At 40.4% G+C, this 15,803-nt stretch overlaps 2 protein-coding genes across 2 annotated transcripts; one reads left to right on the top strand and one right to left on the bottom strand.

Moving 5' to 3' along the window:
• The first annotated feature begins 503 nt into the window (after positions 1 to 503).
• On the top strand, positions 504 to 4,026 carry fkrp (fukutin related protein). The gene is made up of 2 exons (XM_057351135.1): positions 504 to 940; positions 1,053 to 4,026. Exon 2 carries the CDS (start codon positions 1,293 to 1,295, stop codon positions 2,964 to 2,966), a length of 1,674 nt encoding a protein of 557 aa, XP_057207118.1. The 5' UTR covers positions 504 to 940; positions 1,053 to 1,292; the 3' UTR covers positions 2,967 to 4,026.
• An 873-nt stretch (positions 4,027 to 4,899) lies between these two features.
• Positions 4,900 to 14,459, bottom strand: slc1a5 (solute carrier family 1 member 5). The gene is made up of 8 exons (XM_057351338.1): positions 13,754 to 14,459; positions 9,734 to 9,776; positions 9,569 to 9,631; positions 9,315 to 9,481; positions 8,987 to 9,220; positions 8,637 to 8,831; positions 8,412 to 8,546; positions 4,900 to 7,038 (listed from the first exon to the last, which is right to left on the bottom strand). The coding sequence occupies exons 1-8, from the start codon at positions 14,308 to 14,310 to the stop codon at positions 6,849 to 6,851; spliced, it is 1,584 nt and encodes a 527-aa protein (XP_057207321.1). The 5' UTR covers positions 14,311 to 14,459; the 3' UTR covers positions 4,900 to 6,848.
• Between the last annotated feature and the right edge of the window lie 1,344 nt (positions 14,460 to 15,803).

The raw sequence follows: 15,803 nt of genomic DNA, 5'->3' as shown, positions 1-15,803 counted from the left end.
GTGTTAATCTTTTAGCTCATAAGATTTTTATTTGCCGTTCTCTCTTTAAAAGTTTATTTTTTAAACCTTGTCTGTAGATAGGATTGGTCTCTTGTGTCAAGCGATAAGAAAATTAACACATATCACATGATACAAATCTGATTTGATACTTTTTTTCTGATTTGATATGTAATACTACGCCTTTTGTTAGGCAAGTCTATTTTTACTTCAATTATAGTACATATAATAATATAATATATATTTGTTGTTGCATTTTGATATTATGAATGTTTTCCCTGTTCGTGCTTGTACTTCAGCAATAAATTAGCAACCGTTTGGATAAATATTTAGACTTAAATAATGACCCTGAAAAAAGTACTTGAAGACACAAAGTAAAGAAAATAATAAACATCTAAAAATAGAACCAACGTATTCGACCTTTTAGAAATTGGCCGCTAAGCCCCGCCTACTTTAGGGAACAGTCGCCTTTCCACGTGATAATTTCTATGGGATTGATAGGCGACCCAGAAACTCGAGCTTCCTGCTACATTGTGATCTCTTCTCTAGCTTCCTGTGCTCATTTCCGAATTTTAGCATGGGTAAGAAAAGCAAGAATAATGTGCAAGCAGCATACAGTCTGCTGATGAAAAATAGAGGATGAACCGTAAAATGTTAGTTATCACATTCGCTATTTGCTTTGCACAATGAAGACGCGCGAGATGTCGCAGCACGCGGGTCAGTGTGGATATGTGTGCGCTTCTCATATAAAGCAGGGCTTGTTATGATCACTGACTGCAGAGGTCTTTCGCTTGCATGCTCTATATTTGGAGGAAATGACTCAGATGGTCAAATGAGAGTTTCCTCAAATATGTGAATGTAGGTTAAAGCTTTTCTGTAATTGGGACAGAAGCACCGCATCTACAAACGTTCCTAGGTCATCCATTCTGTCTATATTTTTAAGGTAATGATGTCTTCGTAGAACTTTTTATTTTCAAACAGCCTTTACAGATTTATTTGACCTTTCCGTTGAAATTGCTTAAAATGTTCTTATTTTGTCTCTGTGTATGTTTTAGCATTTTTAATGGACTGTGGTAAACTAGGCTGGATCAGACATGGAATCTGGCCATCTTGCTTTCTTCCTGGATGGCATCAGTTGACACAGAGGAAGACATCAGCGAAACATTATCCGGCTTGAGATCTTTGAAATGATGCTACTTTCAGCATCCACATCCCGTCTGCTGTCCACATTGATTCATTCATACTGGAATGTTAATGTATAGGATTTTAGGGATTGGACAAATCTGTAACAGTCAATGTTTTTTTATTCTCTGCCCAATCACTTTTATTGTCATAATAGTTTACCCATAAGAGCCATAATGCGTATCACTTTTTGCCAGGCTCTGTTAACTGGGGCAATAGTGTTGAACTTGCTCATCCTATATTACGTCTCACGGACTCAGCAGCAGATGATGGAAAAGCGTCGAGAGCATGGAAAAGGCTTGAAGAAAGCCTCATTGCCTGTTTCAGGCCTGGGAGCGATGGGTAGTCTGGTGGGTGGGGGTATGGTTGGAGGCGTTAAAGTGGGAGGCCTCGAGGGCAACGCTCGAGCTCCCCGGGTGACGATCCTCGTACGCGAGTTTGAAGACTTTGAGAACTACGTCGCTGAAGTGGCACGCTCCTTTCTGCGCCAGAGACCCGAGTTACCCTTCTTGGCTGTGGCGGATACCCCTCCGTACCCACCTCTGGCACTTCCCGAGGGAGCACGCCTCCTGGTGCTGTCCCCAAGTCCCGACCAGCCTCCGCAAGCCCACCGTCCAGAATTCAACGTGCAGACGGAGTTCGCTTTGTTGGTTCCAGATGGTGTGGAGCTCGACCACGGCCGACAAGTGGAGCGGCTCATCAGGGAGCTCGAGGGGGAGGGTGGCGGTCCAGTCCGTATGGTGGCCGCCCCCGTGCTGACCCGCTCTGCGGTGCAGTGCCTGCACCTGCGGGTAAATCTGCGGGAATGGACAGCAACCTACACCCCTGCAGCTTCGGGGAGCAGCGGTAGCGTCTGCACGGCCCTGCAGGGAGATGCTGTTGTTCTTATTCGCACGGAGGACCTATTTAATCTTTCTGTACCTTTGGGTCGCCCCCTGATGTCTTCCTTGTTTGTACAGACCTCCCTGCGAGGCTGGAAAGTCAAGCTGCTGGAGGGACCGTCCTTCTCGGCAAGCCATCGGCCACTGTTTAGCTCGGCACACAACCAGTGGAAGGCTGACAGTCGCCTGAAAGACGCCACCAATCACCTCATGCGCAGCTTCGGCGTAAAACGCGTGGTGTTGCCCGACGGACGAGATCAGTGGTTCGGTTGCACCAAGGAGACGCCGCGATGCTTCGGTACGGTGCGAGACGACACGCCTGAATACCTCTATTTGGAGCGCTGGACTCCACCTTGTTGTTTGCGAGCCCTCAGAGAGACCACTAAATATGTCGTCAACATTCTGGAGAGTTCTGGTGTGCGTTACTGGTTGGAAGGGGGATCTTTGCTCGGAGTGGCTCGACACCAAGATGTAATCCCCTGGGACTACGACGTGGATTTGGGCATCTACTTGGAGGATGTTCCAAATTGCGACTACTTAAAAAATTTGGACTCTGGATCGCTGGTGGACGCCAACGGCTACGTGTGGGAGCGAGCAGTAGAGGGCGACTTCTACCGCGTGCAGTACAGTGAAGCTAACCATCTCCATGTGGATTTGTGGCCCTTCTACCCTCGCAACGGAGTCATGACCAGGGACACCTGGACTGAGCACAAACAAGACGTCGAGTTCCCTGAGCATTTCCTGCAACCGCTGGTGCCAATGCAGTTTGCTGGCATCACTGCTTACGGTCCTAACAACCACCGTGCCTTTTTGGAGCTCAAGTTTGGGGAGGGGGTTATCGAGAACCCTCAGTATCCCAACCCTGCCAAGAAAAAGCTGGACAGGAGTCGCACAGTCGGATCGTAGCAGGCGGATATGTTTAGGATGACACAGTCATGCAACACTGAATTTAGGACTCCAATGAAATCTTTTTATGTTATAGACTTTGTAGAGCATCACTGCTAGAATGAATGTCTTCGATTCTGTCTGAACACATCTGTGAATGTTTGCGTTTAATGGCAGTTTTATTTATTGTGCGTGTGTGTGTTTGGTTTAGGAAGTAATTTCTAAACGTATGTGCAAATGCAAATAAAATCAGTTCTTCAAATAATAAATATGTGATATTTAACACTGCAGTGTGCCACAATGACATTATACAACAAACATTGCAACAATTTTAAAGGTTTGCATCACTAATCGCATCATCACATCATTTTGCTGCCATATGGAAATAAGTGTTGCACTGTAGAACTCAAAAGTCTGTTCACAGGGTGGGCCAAGTTACAGTTTGGCTTTGTGAAATGTGCCATTTAATAAGAAACTGAGAAACTAAATTAAAACGAACTTTAAAGACTACAGATTTTCAACATCAATGGTATAATGATTGATATTATACCAAGTGAACATTGTTATGTAGGGCTTTTGCGCTCAAGTCTGGTGACGTAGGTGTATTCTGTTGTTAAAAAAATTACATTGTGTTTTTAAATCTAAAATATTACGGCATTATGGTTCTGACTCGTAAAAGCTTTTGAAAAGAATCAAATTCTTTATGCACATATTCACTTTATTATTGATATTTGCACAAAATAGCCTTGTATTGTTTACTGTATTAATACTTTGGAAATTCCACAAAAAATGTATGGCCTATGAATTTTGTCTTTAATACACCATAATATGGTCAAACATTAATGAAGTTTACTGTTTTCAGTATAAATGTGTTTGAGAGAGGTTTTGATTAATAGTATCTGAACATCTGTGTTTATATATACTATAGTCTAGTGTAAATAGAGATTGTAACAGAATCATGTATGGCCATCAAATATTCAAACCAGCAACATGACCACAGAACAAATATTTTCTGTACCACTTATTGTTTTGTCTTAACATGTCAGTGTATGTAATGTATGTGACAATAAACCACCACACAGTGTTACTGCTGAGTTTTATATTTGCTGTTCATATAAGAATCGAGATGTAGCAGGGAACACTTTCTATTAAAGGTTTTCACCGTACTGATAGCTCAGATGTCAATATTTGATAAAAGCATTTTTTATATTCCTCAAATATGGGCACATGGAAATTTCAAATAAAACTATTTGTGGGGGGGGGGTTTGAAAGGTGTAGTCATTATCAGGGGTTTAGTAAAATATAAACAAATATAAGTAAATACATTCTCTGAAAATACTAAAAATGTCATCCACAAAGCTGGAATTGCCCATGAACGTATTTCATGTAGAGTATAATACAGACCACAAGATGGCGCAGTAAATGACCTACTCGGACATGGTTGTTGCTAGAAGGGCTACAACCACGGCCGGAAGTGGTGCAAAATCTCACCATATAATTACAATAAATTACATTAACTAACGCCTACACCTACCCCAACCATAAACCTAACCTTACAATAATAAAAAAAACAGTAATCAACAGTTTTCAGCGTGACAAAAATTATGCGGTATTGAAGTGCGCATGCCCAGTGGAGGTAGCTGTATCCCTTCTAGTCAAAACCCTTCAGACATGCTGGTGCCCAAATAAGGGCCCGCCGATATTACAGGGGTAATTTAATCATATGTGCTTGTTAAATATATATATATATTGAAATATAGAATATTGAAAAAAAGATACATAAAATACTAACACTGAAATTGCCCTAAAGCTATCTTTTTCAAGATTGTCCTGGACATCTTGCCATCCTGTCAACATCATGAGTCTAAAAACTTGTCTGGCTTTTCAAACATTTATTATTCAAAATATGTATATAAACTGTATATTTTTCTTCCAAATGAAAACATGCCAAACATTATTTCAAAAAAAAAAAGTTTATTGTGCAGTCAGTGTGGAGTACATTCAATGGTTCTTCTTTTGGCTCCGCTGATGACATCATCAATTTATGACACAATCAGCCCGAAAACTCACACACAGACATATATTCATCACTGGAGCAGCTACACGACAGCCACCTGGAATGACAAGCCTTTACAGTATTTTACACACTGCAGGCTCACTGTACACATTTAAAGACATGTATCTTAAGGAGTGATGTCAATACCACAAAACATCTCGAGCACTAGCTTGGTAAAATGGAAATGTGAGGAGACTGCGGATAGTGCACATTATGAGCACCATATCCAAGTATGTCAGGAAAATTAACAAACAAATATTTTCAGCCTTGGTCTATTCATCAACTGCAGGACAATCCCTTAGTAACATCTACAAAAAACGGTCTCTCGCCAGTGTTAAATGTGACAAACATTTGATCAACATACGATTGAAACACTGGCATGCCTCTCTAACCCCGACAGCCGATACTTCACTTTAACTGGTGCTTTTAGGTTATACTTTTACAAAGCATCTCTGTAAAGATGTAGAATAAGTAATCCAGTTGAATATTCTGGTACAGTTAAACAGTCACCCAGTACATAGTGTTCGCAGAACATATTCTGCATAAAAGTAAAATAAACTAGGTTTAGGAAACATCAGACATATTTGTGCTTCTCCGCAATGACATGCATAGAGAAAATGAACATCAGACTTCAGGAGTGTTTTCATTTACGACTTATTAAAATAAAAGAACTTGTATGATTTTCAGTTAAAAAGGAAAACGAGCAAAAACAAAAGCAACAGTATGATCGGATCACATACATAAATTCATTAAGCCAACGTTACACAAAGTACAATTTTTAAAGCTTGTGGGAAATGTGAAAAAAAAAAAAACTAAAAAGAAACCCAAACTCAATGTTTACTTTATAAAACAAAATCTAGATTGTACACACTGCAATTGTACACTGCATTGGAAAGCTGTTCTGCCCTATACTAGTTTATTTACAACACAAAACTTTCTAAATCTCACTTTCAACCTGCACTAATCTATGGCTTCTCTCTCAGAATTAGATTTTTTTAAAACCAGTTTTTACATCTGCACAGTAAATAGTTTCTTATCTAGCAAGCCCCGTGCACCTTTCTATGAGCTAACCAAACAGCTTTGGAACTTTGCACATGTCATGACCCATATTATTGTGCTTTGTTTGACCTTCGGGTGTAGCTTGACCTCAGAGAGGTTGACACGAAATGTACTGCTATCTGCATGTAGCGACTGAAACAGGAAGTGCAGACATGTCAGCCTGTAACAATCCCATTTAAGGTCAAAGTTTGGGCTTCTTATTTTTTTCTTTAAGATACTAACAGAGCGAGTCATAACATTGTGTGTTTAAAAAGCAGGTATTTCAGAGGACTATAACGGAATATCAAGATCCTCAAAAACTTATTTGGTGCGTTTACAAACAGTAAAGGGTTTAAAAATAGTTCTTTGGACATTAGCTTATAAGGACTTACTTGAGTCTAAGAATTACATAAAAATGGGGCTTTTAAATAAAGGGGGGCAGAGTGAGATTTCTGTAGGCCTATTGATTATTCAAAGTAAAACAAACATTTAAAGAAGTTTTTATAAAAAGGCTTAAAACCCTAGGAGTGATAGTACAAAAAAGGAAACTAAACTTTCTAGACTATCTGACCAGCATCTAATAAATAAACGTTCAAGCATTTTTCCAAGATCCTCTATCTAAATCTCCGCACATATGCTTTGGCAGACTTTTTTTTTGAAGAGCTGGGTATAGAGGAGGGTCAAAAGGATGTCATAGTCTTGTCCTTATCTAATCCTGCATCTCTCCCGTGCCTCTTTGGATGCAAAGACTGATTGTGGGTGATCGAGCGTGGAGGGAAAGAAAGTTCATGTTCAAATGCTGTGCATGTTTACATGGCCGACTCGTTCTCAGCGTTTTCCCTCTTTCCCATGAGCGGGGAACTTTCTGGCTTTGTCGTGACGTGCACATCATCAAGCTCCGGCTCCGTGTTTTTACTGGCTGTGCGATCCACGAAATGCTGCAGAAGACCTGCTCCGTAGGCATCGCCTTCGACATTTATGACAGTGCAGGTGCGGTCACTAGATGAATAAAAAAGAAAAAAATATCTATATAATTTCTTAGAAATTGATTTGATAGATTTTTATATGTATGTACATAAAAGTGAAATGTAATATAAATATATATTTACTGCAATATAACAAAAGGCTTATATAATTATATGAATATGATATTAATATTATTTATAATGTCATATTTAAAAACAGTTATTGTGCAAGTACAAAATAAGTCTCCTTACTTCACCCCGATTCACAAGGGTAAGCTTATAATAATGATTTATTATCTGAACTGTTGGGATGGGTCATTTCATTTTAGTGCCCCTAATGATAAGTAACCTGCTATTGTTTGTTTCAACCAGAGATGGCGATAAAGAGTTCCATCTTTGCATTTCCTCTTTTTATAACAATTAAGCAAATTTTCCTCCAAATGTGCAGCCATTTTGTTTTTTTTATCCCCACCATCCTCCTAACCCTTGCTTTTCCAACAATCCACACTAGAGCGCTGCGCGGGACTGTTTTCTTAAACCTGCTCCCGCTGAATGTATGAGCAGGACCGCCCGCTCCCGCAACCTGCGTGTTCCACTCCCACCCGCGCCCACAATGTTTGTGTCCACTCTCCCCGCCCCCACTGACTTTATCTCACAGCTTCTGAAAAATGTACACAAATACTCAAGACTAAATATTCGTTCAAGTTAAAATCCAGAATAACAGACTTTAAACATGATTGCGTTTAAATAAGATGAAGTAACCAATGCTGTGGATGTGGCAGAGCATCTCTCACATCAAATGTATCATATTTAGCGGCTACGGTAACAAATTGCTGAGCTATGTCAACAAAGCCTTTCCCGGCAAAGAAGTCATACGGTCTAATGTCTTTACAGCAAAGTGCGGCACATTTTTCTGTAGTTTCTTGCTTAACGTGAGCAGGAAGTGCTTTATGGGGGAACGAGAGTTTGCTTTGACCACAGATAACTGTTCAGGTATGTCGCCTCAGGGCAGAGGTGCCAGATTTATGTCCGTTGTAAATGAACACTTTTGCACATTTATCGCAACTTACGAAGTTTAACGCTTTCCCATTTTTTTCAGTGACAATTGAGAATTGTTTCTAGATGTCTGACTGGCCTTGCTTTGCTTTTGTCAAGTAAACAGCCGCTTTAATTTTCTTCTCAACTTCTTGTGTTGACTCCATTTCTACTACACGCCAAATCCCACCGTTCCCCGCGGGTCTCCTGCGAAATTTTCTGACCGCCCACTCCCTCGCGCAGCAAAGGTAAAACCTCCCGCTCCCGCAAGATTTACGTTGGGTCCCGCAGGAGCCCAAACCCAATGCAGCCCTCTAATCCACACTTCCCTTTTCTATGACCCATCAAAAAACATCCAAACCAGATACTCACACAAGCCAGTCTACAGCCAGGATAAGAGACAGGTCGTTGGTGGGAAGTCCCACTGCTTCCAAAATGATGGCCAGCGTTAGCACTCCTCCGGCAGGGATCCCTGCAGCGCCCACACTGGATGCTGTGGCCGTCACTCTGGAAAAGATGAAGAACAGATTCAGCCTTCAGTTCACTTTGACCAATCACAGGGAAAGGTGATAGCAGGCAGGCAACGAATGAACTCACAGGATGGTGATGACCTGGACGAAGTTCAGCGAGAATCCGTTAAGCTGAGCGATGAAGACCGCAGCTACGCACTGGAAGCAGGCAGCTCCGTCCATGTTAACAGTGGCTCCGATGGGCAAGATGAAGCGACTGATGTGTTTAGAAACGCCGTTCTTCTCTTCCACACACTTCATCATCAAGGGCAGCGTAGCCGAGCTAAACAAAATGGCTTACAATTAATTTCTGCTAAATTATAGTCGTTTTGTTTCTGTTCAATCTTGACATCCGAAAGCCAAGTAAAATCAAACTATTAAGGACATTAATTTAATGCACTTTAAGAAATACAAATACAAGCTTGAAGTTCTAGTTACCTAGATGAAGTTCCAAAGGCGGTAGCTAGAGCCGTAACCAAGCCTAGCAGGAATGTGTAGGGGTTCTTCCGTGTGATCACAAAATAAATCAGAGGGAGAACCAGCAACCCGTGGATGGCATGACCGATTATGCAACAGGCGATGTACTTGCCCAAGCTGGCAAACAGCAACCCGACATCGTCCATTTCCACAATCTTACTCGCTACCAGGAACATGATACCCAGTGGCGCGTACCTTCACGCAAGAGAGAATAGCTTGTGAGAAAACAAATGGCAGGTATTCAATCGAAACAAACGTCTGTAAACAAAAGCATGTGACTTTTCCGTACCACATGATCCAGGAGACCAACACCATGGTGGCCTCATTGAAAGAGTTGAAGAACTTAATAAGGATCTCTCCCTCCTCTCCGAGTTTCCTAAGGGCCACACCGAACACCATAGCAAAGACGATAAGTCCCAAGATGTTCATGCCATCCACGTCTGAGCCAACTGGAACCTACAAACAAAGACACTAAATGACTGCCATACTACGAATAAAATAACCTGGAGTTTCAAGTAAACTAGTAAATCTGGGATTTGGTACCTTTTCCAAAGAGAAGTTGGTTGAGTTGGTGTCGTTCTTCTTGAACTTGTAGCCAGTGGCATACTGTGATGGAGAAGGAATGGTATGAGAGATGCAATACGCTAATGTCTCACATTAAGCATGTTTGCTTCAGTCAATGCATAGAAAATGCCAAACAAAACTTACAGACTGAAACGCAGCTGCGACCAGGTTAGACGGGAAGATGTTTCTGAAAGAAACAGACAAAAGGTGGTTTACTGCACCTGCCAATACTCTTAAAACGTTCAACTGTTAGTTTAAGACCCAAAACAAGTAGTTCAGGACATTGAAGGACACAGTTGTTTGCTAATAACTCGTGAATCAGTGTGAATTCAAATGTTTGTCCATTATGAGATTATCTGCATTGGATGATAACAGCGTCCGCTTCACCAATTAACTAAAGCAGTAGTGTACCATTTGTGCATGGGCATGACTGAACTACATGTGACATTACCCCATTCATAGTAAATATTGTGGAAACTGTATATGCATTTCATCAACGGTCTAATTTGTTGTCCCTAAACTAAAGGAAAAAGTAAAAACATAATATTTGAGCAGTCCTTAATGTATATTTGTTCATACTTCCAAAAATCAAAATTTCAAGACTGATACACAAAAAACACGTCAATATTCTTCAGCGATATCATAGAACCAATTTGGTTCCCCAAAGAACTATTTACTCAAACAATTTAATCAAAAGAACTATTTCTTTCTTTATAATAACTCAAATAACCTTTTTCCACTACCAAGAAACTCTTTTCAGAAAGATTCTTTGGGTGATTCTTTGGAAGTACGTCTGCCAAAGATCAGAAGAATCGGAAAAGCATCTGCCTTGATAAAACATCCGATAAACGTCTTAGAAAGAGCAGTTTTACATACGTTCTAAATCATAAACATCTTACAGACATCTTCTAGATAACGTCTCGGAGATGTATTGCAGATGAGCAAACAATAAAAAATATGTCTCGCAAACATCAAATAGACATCTAGGAGACGTATGTGTGCTATCAGGGAAAAGTTTGTTCTAGCCAAAAATTATTTTAGGGCATCGTGAAGTACCCTTTATTATAGGGTTGCATCAAAGTGACATTAACTAAAAGACTTTTAAAACAAAAGAGAAGAACATCCAGTTCTTCCCCATGGACATTCAGTCCAAAGGCGATAAAAATCTGCCAAATCTCAACTAGCCAATTTATGAACAGCCTGGTCTCACAAGGAAATTAAATGAATTTAGTATCATTATAATCACGTTAGAAACTCCATTTAATCAAAGAGAGAGAGACGGGAAGCAGAAAGACATTAGGACCTGCCTGGTGATGGAGATTACGGAAGAGCACAGATGTTTATTCAGAAATATTCCAGCATCCCTGATCTTAATATCCTCGGAATGAATCAAAGAGGAAATCTCTAATCTAATGGAACTATAATCCTGATATTATTTACCTTACAACGTTATGGCCTTTTTGTCCCCTTTTTCCAAATCGAAAAGGAAATAGCTGAGCTTGAATTTAAAAAAAAACTTTAAATCTAAAACCTTAAATAAAATACTTTCATGACCTAAAAGAAGTTCTGACATGATTTATCACAAGATGAGACTGGAAACCTGAGATCGTCTCTCTTCAGATATTGCTTTGCAACAGGCAGCGTCCCAGCAAGTCACTGCCAAGCACCTGCGTAGATGCCAAGGGGCATAAATTTCCCTCCTTCAATTTTCCTTGAACACTGAGAAAAGAATTAGCATAGGGTTGCACCCAAGATCATTCCAAAATGCTTTAAAGAATGTCAACACACACCATATGGGTGTTCGGGCTACATGGTTTGTATCTTAGTCAGCAAACTTTGATGTCGGGATACAACACACAGGAAAAACCAGTTCATGCCAGTGAAACATTTGCTAACAGACAGGTTGATCAGCTACAGCATTGAAACCCAGGCTGGGTCCAGCAGTTCTTGTTTACAAGCATGAGGAAAGAATTAAGGAGTACACATTATAATGCCTCTGTGACTCGATACATTCCACGTGCGAGTATAAGGTGGAACTGAAGTTCCTGTTTACCGTGAAGTGGCATGTACTCGGTATGAGTTCACACATGAGACGTGGCACACCACACACCCTTTCAATGCATTCTTATCTCACATCCTCTGTTTATGGACATATAACTGCTACTGTAAAAGTAACAACAAAGACACAATCTCATCCCATTGAGTTTACACAAAACACATTGTAGCTACAAAAATTAACATGGCTTTTACGTACACATGCCGTGTTTGGAGCAAACACCAGATGCAATGTTAATAAATTTAAAGGGGTCATATGACACGGCTAAAACGAATATTATCGTTTGTTTTAGATGTAATGTAATGTGTATACACGATTTAAGGTTCAAAAACGCTGTATTTTCCACATACCGTGCATGTTTGTATCTCCTCTTTGCCCCGCCTCTCTGAAACGTGCAGATTTTTAACAAAGCTCATCGCTCTGAAAAGCGAGGTGTTCTATGATTGGCCAGTTAGTTAACCAGTGTGTAGTGATTGGTGGAATACTGCAAGTGTGCGATGGAAATGTAACGCCTCTTACCATATTCCAAAGCAATTGTACTGACAGGTACACCACCTTACTTGCGTTTACATTTGGGAGGTCTTAGTCAAATCATACCACAAACTGATGTAGATTTGTTTGCGATTTTTTCCTCAGGTCTCAGATCTATTCTGTACAGTGCATGCGTGTCAGCAGTTTGCGTGAGCACTCGGCCTCATTGACTTTCCCTGGAGACAAACCTGCAGCTTAAAAAAAATGTTCAGTTTACCTGTCATAAAGGTGTTTGCCTGTCATAAAGGTGTTTGCCTGTCATAAAGGTGTTTGCCTGTCATAAAGGTGTTTGCCTGTCATAAAGGTGTTTACCTGTCATAAAGGTGTTTGCCTGTCATAAAGGTGTTTACCTGTCATAAAGGTGTGTAAGGAAAACTGCAAAAGCACCCAAGGATTTTTAACAAACATATGTGTGTTACTGTAGCTCACTCGGTTGTGCACTGCATTAGCAAAACTAAGGCCATGGGTTTACATTCCGATGAAACACACATGTTGATTAAAATGTACCCAGAATGCACTGTAAACTCCTTCGGATAAAGGTGTCGGCTAAATGCGTAAAAGTAATGTAAAAAATGCATTTTGACTTCTGGAGGACTGGTCACAAATTACGACACATGACAGTGAAGAACAAGGAAACTAAAACAGCTGTTCTGCCAGTTTAGCAAAAGAAAGGTGAGAAAATGATGACAATTTTTTTATTTTTGGTTGAACTGTTCCTTTAACCATGGGAGTTTGCTTCTTGTATATATATATATATATATATANNNNATATATATATATATATATTTATATCCGCGTGCTGGTCTTGAGTACGTGGAGTAGTGAGGAGATAAAGGACAAACTGTCGGTTTTTGAGGGTGAGGGCGCAATGTTCTCTTCCCATCATTTTGACAAACACGTGGTGAAACTTGAGCTTTTTTAATGGGACAAATTCCAAAAGACATCTCATCGTTTACAACTTCCTTCTTGACTGCAATGGGCACTCTCTCTCTCTCACATTAAATATCCTGAACAACCCATCTGCATCCTCTTCGGAGAGGATTATTTTCTACGTCAACACGCGACGCACAGCTGATGCAACTGAAGGGTCCGTTTACAGCACGCGATACGCGTGTCACCATTTCCCGCGTGCGTTTCCACTGCAGCCGGTGTACAGAACATACAGGCGACTAGTAGTTACGAAACTATGTTGCTGAATAAATGTGTATTTATGAAAACTGATATTAGTATTACATTAAAATATGACTAGGAACGATAGTGTTGGCGTTTAGCTACTCCGGTTTAGACATAAAAGTAACCTTTTAAGTGGATGTTAGAAACTTTTGGCCGTTAGACAAAATGTAACGACCGTATCCAGTCGTTGACAGGCTTTTCTTCCTGTGTGGCAGTTGACTTCCCACAAATATACAGTATTTAGTGAATGACTGAAAAACATACAGACTTAAACTAAATTAATATAAAGTAAGACTACATCAGAATAAAATAAACTGTGGAATAATTTTTGAACACGCGTTTAATGGCTCTTAACTTCTGCGTGCATGCCTTCGGGCATCTGTGACGTAATGCCCGCGACTCACCTTATCAAGTCTAAAAACGAGTCGATCACTTCTTTGGCTTCGGGGACATTGCTGTCGTCCAGCTTGTTGAGTCGAGATAGGCTGTTCCCGTCACTGGATGCCCCGGGCTGGATAATGAACGCCATAATTACCCCGATAGCCGAAGCGATCAACGTGGTCACCAAAAAGAACAGCATAGCCCAGCCGCCCAACTTGCCCAGGGCTCTCGGGTCAATGCTGGCCGCCCCGGACACCAAACTGCAGACCACCAGCGGAATAATGATCATCTTGAGCAGGCGGATCAGGAGCTCACCGGGAAACCCAAAGTAGATGATCTGCGTCTGGCTCAGCCCGGCTTGTCGCACGCAGAGCCCGATGAACACGCCGATGATGACAGCTGCTACTGTCAGGATAACCAGCAGGTTCGCCATCGCGATGCGTTTTAGCTTTTGCCCGGTGGTCTCCGGCTCTTTTTTCTTGTGATCGGTAAGGCCATTGGCGAGGTTAGAATCTTCCAGGTGCGCTTCGCCGTTGGAAGCCTTAATATCATCTATGTGGATCGCAGATTCTTCTGCCATTTCGCGATCAGGTGCGGAACGCGTTTAATCCAAAAGTTCTCCTTATGTATTAAAACGTTTTAAGAGTCTTTGGTTTGTGCTTGAATGCCTCTTCTCGTCTATTGAGTTGCCACTTGGCAGCGTAGTAATGACTGTGCGTAAAAACGCGCAATGAAGTATGTTGGAGGAGTCTCCTACGTCACTAGGCGGGGCGTGCATGCAAATGAGGCTGACATGCACGTAAGGGAACATTGGTGTGGCAAACATACTTTTCTAATATCCTCTTGAGACGAAGCTAAGCAGTTTTGATATTTAGATGTCCCTAAACAAAATGAAATATGGTTTTATTATAGTAACCATGTTTTTAGTGGATTGATTACCATTGGTATTACCATAGTTTTGATATAAATATCATAGATAAACAATGGTCCCTAAGAACATAATATACTTAATATATATTAAGTAAATATAAAACTATACCTTATGATCTTTCTCTTACCTTATGATATTTTAGTGTAGATTTAGTTGAGTTCTCAACTCGCATAAAGGTAACACAATACTCCCTGTGGATTGAAATGCAAAAGTACATCTGGAGTCTAGGGAACTATTCATGACTAAAAACAAACCAGGTTCCTTTTGGGTTTGCAGCGGTTTTGTTAGCAGCTTAAATATTTCACCAAAAGAAGTGTGTAAAAATCTATACTCTATACAGACAAAGTATTTAGCAGTTGGTAAGCCTGCACTTTCTAAAGTTATAAAAAAGACGAAACGTTAAAATCTGCTATCGTGGCACCACAGGTCATTCATAGAGGCATAGATCTTAAAGTCACACTTCACCCAAAAATGAAAATTCTGTCATCATTTACTCACCTTCGAGTTGTTACAAATCTGTATAAATGTCTTTGTTCTTATGAACACAGAGAAAGATATTTGGAAGAATGCTTATAACCAGACAGATTTTGCCCCCCATTGACTCCCATAGTAGGAAAAATGACAATGGTATCAAAAGTTCTCCAGAACTGTTTGCTGTCCTACATTCTTCAAAATGTCTTCTTTTGTGTTCAACAGAACAGAGTAATTTTTCCTACTATGGGAGTCAATGGGGGGGAAATCTGTCTGGTTATAAGCATTCTTCCAAATATCTTTCTCTGTGTTTATCAGAACAAAGACATTTATACAGATTTGGAACAACTCGGAGGTGAGTAGGCCAAATGATGACAGAATTGTCATTTTTGGGTGAAGTATCCCTTTAAGCTGTGACGTGAATGTCACATTTCATGATTTTATGAGATCTCCAAAAAACTCTGGTAAAACATATATTACAATTAAATATTTGTAAGGCAGGAAATACTTTTCTAGATAGAACCTTCAGTTATGTAAAAATATATTTCCTCATTTTACCTTTGGTGAATCTTGTATTTATTTGTAGTTTGTCTTTAAATTATTTTTTATTATACAAAGTATATTTACAACGTCTTTATGACCTATGGCCTGACATACATTCTCACACCAAC

Source organism: Triplophysa rosa, linkage group LG14, assembly GCF_024868665.1.
Source record: "Triplophysa rosa linkage group LG14, Trosa_1v2, whole genome shotgun sequence".
NCBI lineage: Eukaryota > Metazoa > Chordata > Actinopteri > Cypriniformes > Nemacheilidae > Triplophysa > Triplophysa rosa.
The sequence above is the reverse complement of the archived record's forward strand: the minus strand, read 5'-3'. Positions and strand labels throughout refer to the sequence as shown.

Excerpts from the sequence above, each read along its gene's own strand:
- fkrp (XM_057351135.1), top strand. The coding sequence starts at position 1,293 with ATGTTTTTTTATTCTCTGCCCAATCACTTTTATTGTCATAATAGTTTA.
- slc1a5 (XM_057351338.1), bottom strand. The coding sequence starts at position 14,310 with ATGGCAGAAGAATCTGCGATCCACATAGATGATATTAAGGCTTCCAAC. Across the intron at positions 9,777-13,753 it reads TCGTTTTTAGACTTGATAAG|AAACATCTTCCCGTCTAACC; the intron begins GTGAGTCGCGGG and ends TGTTTCTTTCAG. Across the intron at positions 8,832-8,986 it reads GCCTTTGGAACTTCATCTAG|CTCGGCTACGCTGCCCTTGA; the intron begins GTAACTAGAACT and ends CATTTTGTTTAG.